The 17,230-nt window shown below is 34.2% G+C and overlaps 2 protein-coding genes across 2 annotated transcripts; both read left to right on the top strand.

Moving 5' to 3' along the window:
• The first annotated feature begins 1,512 nt into the window (after window positions 1-1,512).
• LOC117934480 (zinc finger protein 346-like) lies at window positions 1,513-8,432 on the top strand. The gene is made up of 3 exons (XM_034856184.1): window positions 1,513-1,895; window positions 6,989-7,480; window positions 7,673-8,432. Exons 1-3 carry the CDS (start codon window positions 1,635-1,637, stop codon window positions 8,192-8,194), a joined length of 1,275 nt encoding a protein of 424 aa, XP_034712075.1. The 5' UTR covers window positions 1,513-1,634; the 3' UTR covers window positions 8,195-8,432.
• Window positions 8,433-9,159: 727 nt separating this feature from the next.
• Window positions 9,160-14,925, top strand: LOC117905146 (FYVE and coiled-coil domain-containing protein 1-like). Its single transcript, XM_034818062.1, is given in 9 exon segments — window positions 9,160-9,358; window positions 10,814-10,894; window positions 11,495-11,554; window positions 11,901-12,003; window positions 12,557-12,877; window positions 12,880-13,165; window positions 14,087-14,222; window positions 14,548-14,715; window positions 14,811-14,925. Coding segments are annotated over 8 exon segments (1,212 nt in total). The 5' UTR covers window positions 9,160-9,358; the 3' UTR covers window positions 14,868-14,925.
• The last annotated feature ends 2,305 nt before the right edge of the window (window positions 14,926-17,230 follow it).

Raw genomic sequence — 17,230 nt, 5'->3', positions numbered from 1 at the left:
TACTATTAAGACACCCGGTAAGACATTACACCACAAAAGGTATAAATAACCATGTGTACCCTATAAAGAAAGAGGGCTTTCTTTTTTAAAAAGAATTTGACTTGCTTAAGCCACTTATTGACTTTAGCATCAGAAGGGCATGTCCGGACAAACCATTCGGACAACCTTTGTGTAGGGATTATAATCGTTTGCATCTTAAGGAACTTTGATGAAACTATTGGCCATCTCCTTCATCCAGCTTGTGGCAGCTTGACAAGACTACCCGCTCAGATTGTACTACAACACTACTCTGTGAAAAATTAACACCTCTACTCTATGAAAAAATTATGGATAAACATTTTATACTTTTAATAATAGTATATATGTTATCAAAATAACTCTTTTGATGTCACCTAAAGTCATGTAATATATTTTTATTAGATGAAAATTATATTTTAAAAATACAATTTTATAAAAAGGAAGAAATTGCATTTAGAAGGTACTGTTTGGTTTAAAATAAAATTTTAATTTAGATTTCAAAACAGAAATCACATTTAGAAAATATGCCTTTAGTTTGAAAATAATTTTCCTATGACACCTTCTAATTTCATGGATCCACTTATACCTCCACTGTCCATGCCAATAAGGATCATTTGGCTTTTTTTTAACTTCACACTAGGATTGCTTAGTATGTCTTGAAGTTGGGAAAATGTTAGCGTATATTTGGAAGCTATTTTTAAGGAAACAAAATAGAAAAATATATTTGAAAAAAAAAAAAAACATTTTTAAAAATATAGAATGGAGTATTTTTCAAATAATATATTTTAATTATTTTCATTTTTTTATGATTATTTTAAAAAATAATTATACATATATGGACATGATTGAAAATAATAAATCATAATAAATGTTGTTTTTAAAAAAAAAAAAAAATAGGTTAAAAATATTTCAAATCAAACATATTTTTGTCATAAAAACATTAATAATAGTTTTTGATAACTACTTTTCCACAACTAATTTCAAAAATACTTTCCAAAGACAACTTTATGTCTTGTTTGGTAACTGATTTGGAAAACAATGTTTGATAACAATTTTTGAAAATTGATCTCAAATGTTTTGTACAATAAAAGTCTATTTTAGAACTTAAAATATTTTTAATCTATTTTTAATATTTTTTAAAATATGTTTTAAGAATAATCTTTATATTCAGTGTTTTATTTCTAATCATTTTATATATTTGTATAATTATTTTTTAAATAATTTTTAAAAAACAAATGAAAACAATTAAAAGATATTTTCTTAAAATAACATATTTATTGTTCTTAAAAACAAAAAACAAAAACCAGTTTTGATTGTCAAATGTGTTTTCTTATTTTTTATATACAATAAAAAAAAATATTATCAAAAATAGTTATCAAACAAACCCTCAATCATTCCCATTTTCAGATTTTTTATAATTTATATTATAAGTTAATAGCCTAACTTAAAATTTAAGCTCAAAACCGAGTCATAGCCTAAGTCCAAGCCCAACAGCCCGCCCTAACCCACTCGTCCGGTTTTGGAATCAGACCATCATCAGCCAAGAGGACTCTCTGTCTCTCCCTCCCTGTGTAAACCCCAATCCCAGAACTTCTTTTGCAGATCCATAAACCCTAATGTTCCATCCTCATGAAACCACCTATCCCAATTTCACCTACTTGCCTCACCAATCCCATTCCACAATCCCCAACATTAGCCTTGGTCCGCTCTTCTCTCAACCTGTTCTTCATCCCACCAGCATCGATCCGTATGCTCACTCCAGCTTATATCCTTCAATTCATGTTGTATTGGGCGGCCAGGCAACAAGTTATGAAGACCCAAATGCAGTTTCACAGAATTGGGTTGTCAAGAACGCTGGTCCCATTACATATGAACCTGTAAGCCTGTGCGATACAAGTCTTCTTATCTTTTTCATGTGTTGATTTTTTGGTTATTTTGAGTGTTTGATGTGGTTTGCGACTTCGTTGAGTAGCAACATTGATCAGTAATGGAGTTTTTAGACTGTTCTGTTTTTGTCGGGTTGTTGGTTCTTTGCGTTGATGGAAATGTTTTTTTTTGTGAATTATGGATTTTCCGTTCTTCTTTGTTGTGGTTTGTGGATCTTAGATTAAATTTGAGCTGTTATGACAGTATAGACATTATTATTCTTTGTCATAATGGGTCTGAGATTAAATTTGGGCTCTTTGTGTTAAAATTGGGGTTCTTTCTTCTGCATGGGCTTGTTCTCTTTTGTGGCCATTCTGTAAAACTCAGTCAGACGGATTCATCATCATTGAGGAATCACTGCAAGTGAATTTCTGATTTATGGTTGGCATTCATGAGGTGAAGTCTTATTTCAACTCCTTGTGCACTGTGAACTCTCATTTCCCATGAAAAAGTTAGGAGGCACCAGGGCTCCGTTGTCTTTGCTTGGGAAGTGGTATGGGGTAAGATTTTAACCGATGACAACTTGATGAGGGGGCCCTGGTTGTTGATGAATGGATATATTCTTTGCAAGTCTAGCTATGAATCAGTAAGCGGCATTCACATTCACTGTAATAAAAACTGGCTGCTGTGGGCCTTTTCATTGGCTACTTTTGGGATGCAATGGGTCTTTCCAAAGTCAGTTAAGGAGCTTCTTATGGGATGAAAAGTTGGGGGCATGGATAAGCAGAGAAGAAAATTATGGCCAGACCTTCAGGGGGAGGAGCTTTTGGATCAAATTTAGAAAAGGTCTTTATCAAGGCCCTGATGGAGTGGTCAAGGGTGTCTTTGGGCATACCAATCTGCACATTACTCGAGTTTGTGATAAATTGGGCCTAGGTGGTTTGTTGTTGCTGTCTTCTGCATTATTGTTGTTTTTATTGTTTTTTTCCTTCCTTTTGCTCCTTTCATGGTCCATCTTGGATACCCCCTATACAAGGTCTTTTGAAGACTTAGAATAGTAAGAACAAACGTTTAAAGCCTTTTTATGAGTACTTTTTTGGAATGGGTCAGAATGTACATAGATCATTTTTGACAATGATAGGCTTTGTCGATTGGCCTAGCTCAAAGTAAGGAGAGGGAGCTTTTGTTGTTATTCTCTCCTCTTCAAGTGTGCCTTTTTAGTGTCAATTGTATACACTGTGTGTACTTTGTTTCACCATTTGTTTAGGTGATATTAATATTTATAAACTATTTGCATATCAAAAAAAAAAAAAAAATCTTGTACACCCCCGTAGATAGGATGCACACCCTTTTGTTACACACATTTTTTGTTGCAAATTTGCTTTCCTATAACAAAGGTGGAAAAATGGAATTTCCATGAAGGATTTAGAGAAAGAAGAGTCAAATACGTCTTAGCAGACACATTTATGGAGTGGGAAAAACCTGAGAGAAACAAAAGGATTGCTGGTGTGATCGAATCACAAAATCCAGAATTTGACAAGGAACCTAAAGCCATAAACATATTGGATACATGGGCTAGAATAGGTGATCTTAGCTATGCATTCTGAAGGTGAGGGAAGGGTCTATTTAACTGTCGGAGTAGAGCCCATTCATTGGGGTGTCTGGTGTGTCTATTTGTATGAATTGATGGAATGAGTGTTTGGTTCCTAAGGGTATCTTCTGAATCAGTTTTCAGTTGGCGCTATAATATCGAATTCCTAGGCCATCTTCTTCTATTTGACCAAAAAATAAACCACCCTGTCAAGTTATTGTTCATCTCATCCTGTGGCCCTGTCCAGGGAGACTCTTTAGTTTCTTTATCTTATAGCAATCTTACTTTGACTTTTGAGTATTGAGAGGCTGTTAGCAAGGATTCTACCCAGGATAGAATGAGTGAGGCTTTTCTTTTCTTTCTTTCCTTTTTTAATAGGCAAATTAGGATAAGTGTATTAGAATAAGTGCCTCAAAAAACAGGGTGCAATTTATGTACATATGAAGTATATAACCAGGGCACAAACAGAAAAGGAAGATAGAAAACCTATAACACTGATAAACATTAACCAATCCCCATACTATCAATAAGATCCAAGAAGGCCAAGTAGCTAAGCTCACACCCATTTAATCCACAAGAACAAAATCTTTAAAACCACATCTTTCACCATCAAACAGGATGTCTCCTCATCATTAAACATTTTGCTATTATGCTTCTTCCATGTGATGTAGAGTTGGTTATTTTAATTTCTCTCCAGAATTCATATATCATTTCCCCTTCCTAAAGCAGTTGGAATCTTTGAAATAGTAATTATATGTCGTAGCAGGTTTTAGGTTTGTGCAACAAACAGTGTTGTCAAAAGCAAAAGGCGATGTCAAGGCAATAAGGACTCCTTTGAGCTTAAGGTGAAAGGCAAAAAACAAGAGGATAGCCTAACTATATTAAGGTGATAAAAAATATACATATATTTTACCTATTGGATACTTAACCAATATAAGTGTTGTCTTCAACAATCAACACTATTAATTTTTCATCCCTCACGGTGTCTTATAAAATTAACAAAATAGTAATGATTATTCAAAGTTTAAAATATTATACCACATTATAAGACACGTGATATTGTTTAGAGAAATTCATCCTATCTATATGCATATTTTAATTTTTCAAATATTTAAAAATTAGAATAAAAACAACATAAGAGAATGAACATTTTAGAAAAGCTTTGGCCATTATCATCATAGTCATCATTGAAATTAAAATTATCATTATTTCCATCAAGATTAGATTGATAACCCCCATCTCATTATCACCATGTGTTGGAAATGGGTTTGGGTGTCTAAGTGGGATGACCCGACCCAACCCAATAAATAAAAGAAATGGGGGGAGCAGTTTCTAGGAGTTCTATAACTATCCAGAAACTGCCACCATAAATATTTATATATATATATATATATATCAATGTTTTAAAAACCGGACCGGACCGGCCGGTCCGACCGGTCGAACCGTCGACCGGTCAACTTTCCGGTTCGGTCCGTCCCAATGAACCGTTTTGTGATCGAACCGGCATTGAACCGTTCAAACCACCGGTCGAACCGCCGAACCGGACAAACCGTCCGGTTTTTCAAAAACCGGCCAAGCCTTCTTTTTATATTCTACAAAATTTTGTTTGATATTAAAAGGCCCATTATCCGTTGAGCCCATTCCACACCCATAACTTTTGAAACTCAAATTGATTATAAGCCCATACTTGGTTTAAACAACTGGCCCAATCAAATTAAAACATTAGCTTGTCAACATTTCTCTTGGGCCATGCATTTAAGCCCATTTGTTGACTTGCTTGGCTTGCTGTGCATGTTGCAAGGTATTTATAGAGCCCTTGAAGCACATGGAATTCATGTGCTTCCGATGTGGGACTGGGAATAGGACTGCCTCTTTGAGGGCCACGCATGAGGGCTGGACTTTGAACCATATGCAATGTTATTAATATATATATATATATATATAATAAGACTTAACATTAATGTTTTTATTTCAAATTTTTATCATATAAAATCTTTAAAGAAATGTAAATATTTAAATTCCTGTTTATTTTTATAACAATTATAAAAAATAGTATAAATTAATTAATAGAATAGTTTTAAAACAATAAAATACAAAGACAAAAAGATAAAATTAAATATATAATTTTTTTCATCTTAAATATGTCTTCATTCTTAAATATTACATCTTTCTATTTAATAAAATTTAAAATATTAAACTTTATCATTTAATTTAATATACCAAATATAAAAATCAAACATGATTAAAATTTATAATTTTATATATTTTTAATTTTTATAATTATTTTTAATTTTATATAATATATAAATTATATATTTATTACATCACCGGTTCAATAGCGGTTCGACCGCCGGTCCGACCGGTGAACCGTGAACCGGTAATTTTTCCGGTTCGATCACCGGTCCGGTTCTGAAAACATTGATATATATATAGAGAGAGAGAGAGAGAGAGATATAAAAGATCTCTCTCTAAGAAAATTGAAAGAGAGCACGATTCTTCTTTATGTAAACAAGTCCTCTTTTGAAGCTTTTGTTTTCTTCATGAAAAGGAGGGTCAAAGGGGGTCAAGGTTCTTATGTTGTGAAAAATAGAGTGGTTCTCATATTTGTAGTTCCATTCACAACTTAGGGTAGTAAATTTGTTAGTAAAACAATCAATCAAGATTCTTGGGCATCTTAAAAGGTAACCTGAAACCTTTTTTTCCTTCACTATATTGATGTTATACTTTGTTTAATCTAATGCTAGATTGAATTAAATTACAATTTAAGTACCTTTAATCTTAACACACGGTCAAAGGCAACCACCTCTATGCCTTGTGCCTTCTCTCAAGGCAACCACCTAGGTATTGCCTTTTTTAAGCCGCCTTGCTTGGAGGCGACTTTATCAGCCCCACCTGGCCTGGTGCCCTAGGCGATCACCTTTGATAACATTGACCACAAATATCTTGGTTGAAGTTGAAACAAATTCTTAGAAATTTAAAGTCCATAATGTGGAATTTAGATTTGAGGAGCATCAGCTTGATGCCAAAAAGAAAATAAATTCTCTGAGACTGAATCTTTGTTTGGAAATTCATCTGAGTGATTGAGGAATGAGATTCTTTCAACAGTTTGAAAACTTTACCAATTAACCCCAAGTCCATCTTCAAAGTCCTTGTATTTGGATGCTTTGATGACTTTTTGTGAATGTGTTTGAATGCGATGCATAAATAACTTTGTGCTGCATCTGATGACCTGAATGGTCTTTTCTTTTCCTTTTACCAGGGACCAATAAGATCCTTTTTCTCTGAATTTTCCAAAAAGTTTCATTTTGTAGCAGCATCTTAAACTATACTTCTTGTCTTGTTATACATGTTCATGACGTTCAACTGAACATAATATAATGCATGTTCTCTCCTATTCCCTCGTCTTTATTGGAAGACGTGTATGTTTTCTTGCATATACACTTCTTAACATCATTTTAGTATATGTCTAATGTAAATTTTGTACTGTTCTAAGAAGTGTGTTGTGTTTTGCAGGCTGTTAAGCCTTCAAATGAGAAGGCAGTAGTGTCAACAAGTTTGAACTCCTTATGGAGCAACAATCAACCTTTGGTGAATGATATGACAATTAGAATACCAGAGCAAACCAAGGTCATTCAGTCCTTGAGGTGTGAAGTTTGCAACATTGATTGTAATAGCAAAGACGTTTTGGAGAAGCATATATCAGGGAAGAAACACAACCGAAATTTACAAATTCATACTAATCAGGTTTCTACTACAATATCCACAAAAGATTCCATTGGAATGAACACTGGTAGTCTCGTAGGCCAAATTGGCAGTATAAGTCATCAAAGAATATTAGGGTCAGCAGGTGCAGCTGCTGGTCAGTCTTTGGTGGCAAAGAGATTGAAGCTTGTGGAAGGTGGTGCAGTAGCAGATTCTGTGAGGACCTGCACAATATGCAACGTTGCTTGCAATAGTGAAGTAGTGTTCCAGAAACATCTTACTGGTAAAAAGCACGCTGCCCAGGTGAATTCAAAAACCAGTTTACATGCAATGTTTTTCTTTTATTTTGCTTCCCAATATTCTAGCCCTAGTCAATAATAATAATTTTTTTTTGAAATGTAGCCTTTACTTGGAAATGGAACACCCATTTTCACATAGGTAAAGAATTCTCATAAGAAATTTCACTTCACAGACTTGTTCTTGATCACCATGTAGGTTGGCTTAAGACCTCAACATTTAGTTGTCCAGCCTCATAGCAATGGTATATGGAGTAAAGTCCCAAAAAAACCCAAGTTTGTTCAATCTGCATGGTGTGAAGTCTGCAAAATCAATTGTAACAGCAGCGACGTCTTCACCAAACACATACTGGGAAAGAAACACCTGAAGAACTTGGAGAAACTAGCAGAACCAAAAAAGGACACCAGCACCTCTGCCTCAACTGCTGCACAGGTCACCACAAATCCGATAATAGGACCAATGGAATGGCTGGATGCTAGTAAAGGTAAATCAACTGCTTCGGTAGAGCCAGGAAAGAGGCCAGCCCAGTTGCAGACACAACAAGAGGATCTGGACATAAAGAAACAGAAAATTGTAGAAGGTGGAGCAGCAGCTGGTGCAGTGAGAGCTTGTACTATATGCAATGTGGTCTGCAATAGCCAGACAGTCTTCAACATTCATCTCTCCGGCCAGAAGCATGCTGCCATGGTGAAGAAACTGGGTGAATCCACTGCAGCATAAAGACGGGTACCCGGCATGTTAAAACATCTTTAGAGTAGCCCTTAGTAGTCTTCAACATTCATCTTTATGCTGAAGTTGCATGATGTAAATGAAAGAAAAAGCCCTCAGTAGTGGACTGTATAGAAATATATTGCCAAATCCTCTTCTTTCTTTGTCTCTTACTGTTTGAGCCCATTTGTGTGAATCCAAAATTAAAAATGACAAGTTAAGATTTCATCTATTCTACAAATTTAAGGCATGAAACGTAATATTTTGCATAGAGGATGTTTTGTCACACATTATCCAAAGGGGGAATATCACCTTTTTTTTAACTATGAAATTACCATTTCAAGTAGCATTTGACTTCATCGTAATTATCAAACAAATTTTAAGGTAACAAGATGCAACGATTGTAACAAAGTTGAAATGTTAACTAAAGCTATTTTTAGAAAGATGATTTTCTTTTGAGTTCTAAAGTAAGTTGAAGTCAAATTTCATAAACCCGCATACCCAAAACATGTTGAAGTCCCAAGAATATTGTCATATGTACCAAATAATTAGTTTTAATGGGTAATAGGGTCGAGTTTTTTTGGGATTCTCTATCACACCCTATTCCTAATGGGACAAGATTGGGATAAATACAAACGAGTTTTAGAATTCTTTTAAAACTCAAGAAGGTTTAAATATGATTTTGTTGGTTCGTGTCATAATATTAAACAAAATTTATTTTAATTGATTTTTTATATATATTTTTTACATATATAAAATATTAAAAATTTGTATGAGAATTTTCTAAATTAAATTTTTTTTTTTATTAACTGAGATGAAAGGTGACATCCAAGATTACAGTCTCTACTGTTTCCTTCTTGTAAGCTATTTTGGTAGGCTAGTCTTTTGTAAAAGTTGATTGAAAAAACATAATTTATTATCTGACGTGGTGCTGAAAATAAATCCAAATGGTAGAAAAAGCAACCCCCACCCCACCCAAAAAACAAAAAAAAAAGGAAAGAAGAAGGGGAGGGAAACCCGACTCGAATCTTGTGCCAGCTCAATCCATCCCATTTTGAAACTGCAATTCAGTTGCCAAAACCCTAATCTCTCAAATTTGAATTCTGTCTGAAGCGAAGAATTCCCAAATGGGAGCTGTCGCATTCTAATTCTTCATCTCCTCAAAACCCTACAAAGGTAATCTTCACACCAATCTCTCAAGTCGGTACTGACTTCTAATCGGTTGCCTTGTTGACGAATTTCGATTCTTGTGCCATTTGTTTGGATTGGGTTTTGAAATCTAGGGGCTTTTCTGACCGGATGTTACTGTACCATCGCCCGAATCAAAACCTTAATTTTTTTTATTTTTTTTTGTGGGTTTTTTTTAATCATTGTTTGTCAGTGGCTTAAATAGTAGGCGAATGGGTTGATCATCATCCTAGTTTTTCATTTCTTGTTTATCCCTGAAGTAGTGCTCAAATTATGGGATTGGGAGTTGTTTGCAGAATGGCTTCGGAACCTTACAATTATGGAGAAGTCCAAGGCACCACTTTCAACAGCTGGATGTCTCAAATCAATGAATATTTAAGAAAAAAAATTTGTTTGTGATCAAATTATTAGCTAGCTTACACCTCTCTAATTCTCTTTGGTTGAGAATGAGAGATATGGTACAGATTGTGCACCATAGCATGATCCTAGAATTAATTGTGGATTGAATGAACTTCATTTTTGTTATATATAATTAAGAAATTTGATTGAAGGGATTCAGGGCAGATTGAGATTTGTTATTTTTCATTCCATTGTTTTTGTTTTATGTTGGTTGGTTGCCGGCAAGGGGCAAATCTATTGACGCTGTCGGATGAATCTTTTTCTGCTGTATGGTTTTATTCAAGGCACTATCTGTTAAAAAGAAAAAACTATCATGCTTTTTTTGGTCTTTCTCCCATCTTTTGAGTACTGTCAACTTGAATTAAGTTACTTCTTATTTGTTGAATGCTTGAAGGATTTTGAGTGGAACCATGGAACCATCTATGCTAGAAGAGCTTGTTTCCTCCTTTTTTTCTTTTTTCTTTTTTCTTTTTTATACATAAATTTTCCCATTGGAACTTGAACCTATAGCCTCTTACAAATCCTCCCCAACACTTTACCACTTGAGCCAAGCCCCAAGGACTAGAAGAACCTATTTCCATAATGAATGAGATTTTATTTTTAATATTTTCAAATAAAGGAAAATTATGAGGATTGTTCCTTTATGTGGTGATTATTAATGTTATGATTTATGAATAATTATGGACACTGTTCCAGTATTTGCATTTGGGCAGGACAGTCTTTACGCCAACCAAATTAAAGTCATGGCTGATAAAGTCTCAAGTTGTAATGCGTCCAGGTGTCATGCTTAATATGTTGAAATGCATAAGAACACATTGTGCACTTGTTTTGATGTTGATAGGTAGAAGCAAGTTATGACTGGTGAAGTTTTGTTGACAAGAGTCTGCGGATACATTTTATTTTCATTTCTTCTTTTTGTTACTTCTGAACATAAACACTTGTCTTCAGATCACATGATATAGAATTTTGAATTAATTAGATATCTCGCATGGTTAACAATGATATCACAATAATGGGTGTTTGCCACTTGTGTTTGTACTGTAGATGTTTAGTAGTTCCAAGAGTGAGAGCGACTCCTCTTATGACATTGAGGATCTCTTACAGATTGAAACAAGATGTAAACAGGTATGACTTCTGTCCCTTTTCTCTTAAGTCTGCTTTTTTGTTTTCCTTATTGGACCTTGTTAGGACTCATGTAGAAGGAATTCCTTTGTCTTTGATCAATTTTGTAGATTGGTTAGGAGCCAAGTAGTTGTGGGCAGGTGGTTTTGTTCTTTGCACTTCATTTTCCTTTCTCTGTCCGCCTGGTTCCCTTTGTATACTCCCAGTGTATGGTGGCTAGTTTCGGCCTTTCTTCTATCTATAGTATTATCTGCGTACTTATCCAAATAAGTGTTGGTGTATTGCCCCTCTAAAGTATTCAATCCCTCTATGTATCCTCCTGGATATGTAAAAAAAAAATTGGTGATGGCAAAGAAATGAAGTCATGTTAAGATGTGCATCTTTCCTGTTATAACCCATAACAGTGTGAATGAGTTCATTAAAACTTGCACTTCTTGACTATTGCTTTTTCCAGAAAAAATGGCTTGCTAGGTTATTTGTTACACCACATGTGCTGTTGCCACTTGGCAGACTTATTTTATTTCATTAAACAGTTTATCTGGATATTTGTAAAATGTCCTACTGATCAACTCCTCTACTGTGTGCTTTTTTCTTCAAACGCAGCTAAAAAGAGAAAAAAACATGTTGAGAGAGTCACAATCTGAAAGCTTTGAGCTGATTAGGGTAATATTTATTTATTGGTTACTTGATGAATTTATTTAATTTATTTCATATCTAAGTTTGGTTTATTATATCTGATATCTTTTCGAAGCTCAAACTTATGGAGATGTGTGACATGGGTTAGTGTCCATAATCCTGCCCCTTCCCCTGATGCCTCATCCCCTATGAATAGAATAGCTCATTGATAAGTCTCTTATAAAATACTACTGCAATGAAACACTGAGGCTTGAAGAATTTAACTTCTCTTGCAAACTATCTGATATCTCCTTTTCTTTCTTTCTTTCTTTCTTTCTTTCTTTTTTTTTTTTGTGCGTGTGTGTGTGTGTGTGTGTGTGTGTTTTGGGTACAGAGATTAGAGTTACATGTGAGAACATTATCTGAAGCCCGCTCCGAAGACGAGAAACACATCCAAGAGTTGGAAAGAGAGCTGAGGAACTGTTCTCAAGAAATAGGTAGTGGTGCCCATTTAGCTTCTATTTCACTATACTCATTTGCTTACATTATTAACTCGTTTTGGATGATACTCACTTTCGATTAGAGTTTCTTTCTGTGTGGAAGCTGTTAAGAATTGTCATCAGAAGATTGAGGAGAGGAAGAAAAACACAGAATCATACCCTAGGATTGGCTTCTGCATGTTTTTATTTGTACTACTATCTCATGAGATACCATGCTTTTTTTATCACCCTAGAACTCTTTGGAAACGAACATTTATATGCAACATCAAATTTTTGGTTACCTTTGTCCTAATTTGTTAGCTCTGTAACTCTGATCTGTTGAGGACTACAACTACATGAGATTTGATGAATACCGTGATAGCCATAATAATCTTGTAATGCGTCTTTATTCTATTCAAGAGTACTTGTCATCCATGCATTTATTTTCAAGAAAAACATATTGATTGTGAGAATTCTTGAAATTTAATGGATGAAGAACTGCAGTATATTCCTGATTTGAGGCTCTAGGATTGTCTTATTTGGCTTAACCTAATAACAGTCTTCCTTGTAGATTACCTGCAGGATCAACTAAATGCAAGGGATGCAGAGGTGAAGTGTCTGGGTGAGCATGTACACAGCCTTGAGTTAAAACTAGCAGACAAGGATAATTTAGAGGATATGATTGGCAGGTTAATGGAGGAACTGAAGAGGTCAAATTCAGAGTGCATGCTCTTGATGCAGGAATTGGAGAACAAAGAAGTGGAGTTGCAAATGTCTAGTCTGTGCATAGATAAACTAGAGGAGTCTATTTCATCTGTAACATTAGAGTTTCAATGTGAAATGGAAAGCATGAAGCTTGAAATGATTACCTTAGAGCAGAGCTGCTTTGAAGCTAAAAATTACAGGATGAAGCCAGTGAAGAAAAAACTAAAATGAATGGGTTGATTCAAGAGTTTCAGGTCCAGCTTCAGGATGCACAGAAAATGATCGAGTGTTTGGATAAGGAAAATAAAGAACTTAGGGGAAAGCTTAAAACATCTGAAATGGATGCCATCTTACTTCGTCAAAAGATCAAGGAACATACAGAAGAATGGCTGGAAAACAAGGATGAATCTGAATTAAAAACTCAGTCTTCTTCTGGTGAATTAGAGAGCAAATTTAACCCATCAACAGAAATGAGGTTAGTTACAACTTACTATTGTTTTTGTTTATCATTTTAATGTGCAAGCTTATCATTTCTAGTGAACTATGTTATATAATTGCATGATGATGGGAAAAGAGATGTGCCTTTCTGATTGTTAAGCTTGATGGTCACTTAATTCTCACTTGAAGAATTTCATTTAGAGCATTATCTAATCTAGTTATACTAGCCCCAGAGACATCATCTGCTTTGGATTGTCAGAAAGATAATTTGTTAACCAGCACATTCTGCTGATTGGATAGTCAGTTATTCTTAGTTTTGTCTTTGGTGGAGCCATTGATTGATGGTTTATCACCAACGTGGACAGTTTCATTTTAGATGTAACAAGTAACAGTCAGAAATGTGCAAGTACCGCTTTCGTACCTGTAATTAATTTTTGCATTAGGTACTTGCGCCTGTTTTGATGATGTGAAGACCACATCCTGTTTTAGATGGTTGGCACAAACATGCAAATACTGATTTAGGAGAAAATTTTGAATTAAGAAACAAGAAGGAAATTTTGATTGAGGAATGAAACATGTTCCTACTGCCAAATCATACAGTGAAGGTAACAAAGATCTTCAATAAATCAAAAATCAATGAAGATAAGAAAGAAATTGAGTAGCTCATAAATCATTATTCTCAATATGTAATCTCTCATTGACTTCTGTTGCCTTTTTTCTGTGCCAATGCTTATGGCCATAAACTTGACTCCTGCAATTCTTAGCCTAGATTCAACAAAGAGGCATCGAATATGTCCAGTTAAAGAATTCTTGCCAAGGTTGTGTTTAGAATGAAACCTCCTACTAAGTTTTGTTTGCTAAGTCCTGTTAAGTATTAATAATAGTATAGGTTTTATATATTTTGTTTTGGCACTTATCCCAGTTACTTCCTTATTAGTATTTCAATTCTATTTTGAAGCACTAGTGCGGAAGTTTTGGTTCCTGTGTTTCCAAAGTTGGCAGTATCAGCAACATCAGATGGAGATTCGAAGGAGAAGATGGAGAAGATGTCACATCAAATCCATGGCTATGAACTTCTTGTGAAGCAGCTCAAGGTACGATGATCCATGGCATATTTGACTTGGACAATGTTTTGAGAGATCAACCTATGATCCAATGGTTTATCTTGTCAACAGAACATCATGTTGTATTTCTTTTAGTTGTACAAAAGAAACCTTAATTTCCTTAGACAACATCCCTCCATGAGAACTCATAGGACTCTAGCAGGTATATAAATAATTCAACTCTATGTTGAAAATGAGACTTAAGGCAGCTTGTTTCTGAACAAGGTCTTTGTTTTATTCCAAGATATATACTTCCATTTCAATTTGAAGATGTTGATATGTGAATTCTGAAAGTCATAATGAAAATGATTTCTAGGAAGAATTGAGAGAAGAAAAGTTGAAAGCAAAGGAAGAAGCAGAGGACCTAGCTCAAGAAATGGCTGAGTTAAGGTACCAAATTACAGGTATGCTTGAAGAAGAGTGCAAACGCCGTGCTTGCATTGAACAAGCATCTTTACAGAGAATAGCTGAGTTAGAGGCACAGGTATTGATTTTTTATATTTGCTAATTTTTTTCCCTCTCTAAGAAGAGATTTTATTTTATAATCTTGAAAAAACTCTTCCTGTTTCTGTGATCAAGATTCAGAAAGAACAAACAAAATCCTATGCTGCTATCAGGCGTGTCCGTGGAGCATAGGAACTGGCTGTACAGATATTATGAGGCCCACCATTTGGAACATTTGCCAATAGGTTTATTTCCAGCTCATCTTCCTTCAATTGCCTGTAAAGTTCTTACATTTCTGGTTCTTCATAGCCATAAATAGCACTTAACAGAATCAGTGCACTCATTTTCACATCAGAGAGATTTTTGTTCACCTAAAGGTGCTGGTTTATATCTTTAAAACTTACCAAATACCACTTGCTCCCCGCATCAACTGAGTATAAGGCCATAGTCAATGCCGTCGTTGTTCCTGCTGCTTTCAGCATATTGATGTATGTTGGGTAAGTGGCTGGATATCCAACTATGGTCAATTATACAGATGGCAGATGGCGGCTGCAATAAAGACTTGACAAATTGTGAGCCCTCACAAATATCTGTGCTCACATCGGCTGAACATAAAGAAAGTCTTGACTTAGGCAATTGAACACTGGAAAATTGTTTCTTCCTTTTAGAGGTGGGAGGATTTTATAATTGTGGTTATCTGAGAAAGTGATGAAATCTGGAAGATGGAACCTAATTGATTTGAAGAAAAGTAAGGGAAATATTAGATAGAATGAGATCTCCTAGACAGTATTATTTAGGTAAAGTAACTAAAACCAAAGACATCTTTTTTTCTTTTTTTAATTATTATTTGAACCAGTGTTTGAGCATTTACTCTTGTGCAATGAAATTTGTTTCTTTTCCAACTTCTTTAATTAAAAATCTTTGATCTTCTAATATGCTGACAATTGTAGTTCTGCAGACCTTCCATACAGTGGCCATGCAATATTCCGGATGGAAACAACTTCTGGAGTTGTAGAGTCATGAAGTGGGAAGTGGGAAGTGGGAACTGCTTCCCAAGATATATTCATTATCCTTTCCAAGCCAAAACATCTGCGTTGGTTCGAATCAGAGGAGCAGTTTATAAGGCAGCCAAATCATCTGGATGTATGGGGCTGCATTATGCCATGTTCCTCTTCTGCAGCAGCTGGATTGTTGGGTTGTTTGCTTACATTCCTCAGCTTCCTAAAGCTTTCTACATTTGAAAAAACAATTGGATATTTTCTGGGTATGGTAGAGAAGTGCTGAATTTTGGTCTTCATTTTAAGATGAAGAGAAATATACATGAATGCGCACTTTTGAAGATGATAAATTCTGGTCAAGTGCTGAATGTGCATTTTTTTTTTCCCTCATCTGAGACCACCAATTTTCTATTCTTTATCCATTTTTGTGGGATTAAAAAGAAAAATAGTCCAATTGCATAAGATAAAGGCAACCTGTCGAGATCATCCTATTAAATGAAGAACATGTGAAGGTCAAAGAGGTTAAGAGTTGGCCTCTTGGGTTACCTCTCTTGCAGGTCTTGTTTCAGTGTCCAGAAGATGGAAAAAGAAGAATGGGTCTTCCTTCTTGGATGGAAACTGAGAAGATGGTGACATGTTTTGTTTTGTATATATAGGATTAAGACTATACATATTTTATTTGAATTTAACCCTCTTTTGATGTTGGAGATGACATTAGGCTAAAGATGGGGGTGTTGGGGCCCACAAAGACAGCCAACTAGATGATTGTGGTCACAAGAATTTTAATAATTAGCCGACTTTTCTTAACTTTTAAAACCCGTTTCCTACAATGACACATAGACATAATCATATATCAAAGCTAGCAAAGTTTGACCCCCCCACCACCATTTATACCAATTCACACCTCTCTCTCTCTCTCTCTCTCTCTCTCTCTCTATATATATATATATATATATATATATATATATTGATATTGTGAAAGATTTATTAAAAGAACTTCTACGAGAAAGATACATTTTTTTTTTTACTTTCATTTTCTTCTATAAAATATTGGGGCCCGTTGCCCCTTTGAGCATGTTGTCCAATACTTGTTTCTAAAAATTTATTTTAAGTTAAAAAAAAACAAAAAATAAATTTTTAAAATTTTATAAAAATAAAGGTGTTTGGTAAAGTGCTTTTAAAACATTTTTTGAATATAAAAAGCAAAAAACCTTGTTTGAATAAGTTTTTACGAAAATAATTTTGTATTTTAATTTTGTAAAGATATTGTAAATTTAATTTTTATATTCTTTTAAAAATAAAATTAATTTCGTAATTATAAATAATTTAAAATTTAATAGTTTTTAGTAATATTATAATAAAATTATAAATTATGCTTTTTATATAAAAATGCTATTTTAGGTATATGTTAAAAAATATGGATATTTTATGGAGAACTAATTGATTTCTTCCTTTTTTTTTGAAAATGAATAATAATAATAATAATAATAATAATTTGAAAATAATATTTGTTAATTATATTTCATTTAAAATGAATAACGAAATAAAGTTTAATTT

Source organism: Vitis riparia, chromosome 17, assembly GCF_004353265.1.
Source record: "Vitis riparia cultivar Riparia Gloire de Montpellier isolate 1030 chromosome 17, EGFV_Vit.rip_1.0, whole genome shotgun sequence".
Lineage (NCBI taxonomy): Eukaryota > Viridiplantae > Streptophyta > Magnoliopsida > Vitales > Vitaceae > Vitis > Vitis riparia.
The sequence above is the reverse complement of the archived record's forward strand: the minus strand, read 5'-3'. Positions and strand labels throughout refer to the sequence as shown.

What these genes read in the sequence shown, in the direction of transcription:
- LOC117934480 (XM_034856184.1), top strand. Translation starts at nt 1,635, where the DNA reads ATGTTCCATCCTCATGAAACCACCTATCCCAATTTCACCTACTTGCCT. An exon ending in GTCCCATTACATATGAACCT is followed by an intron (nt 1,896 to 6,988) that starts GTAAGCCTGTGC and finishes TGTGTTTTGCAG; the next exon opens with GCTGTTAAGCCTTCAAATGA. An exon ending in GTAAAAAGCACGCTGCCCAG is followed by an intron (nt 7,481 to 7,672) that starts GTGAATTCAAAA and finishes ATCACCATGTAG; the next exon opens with GTTGGCTTAAGACCTCAACA.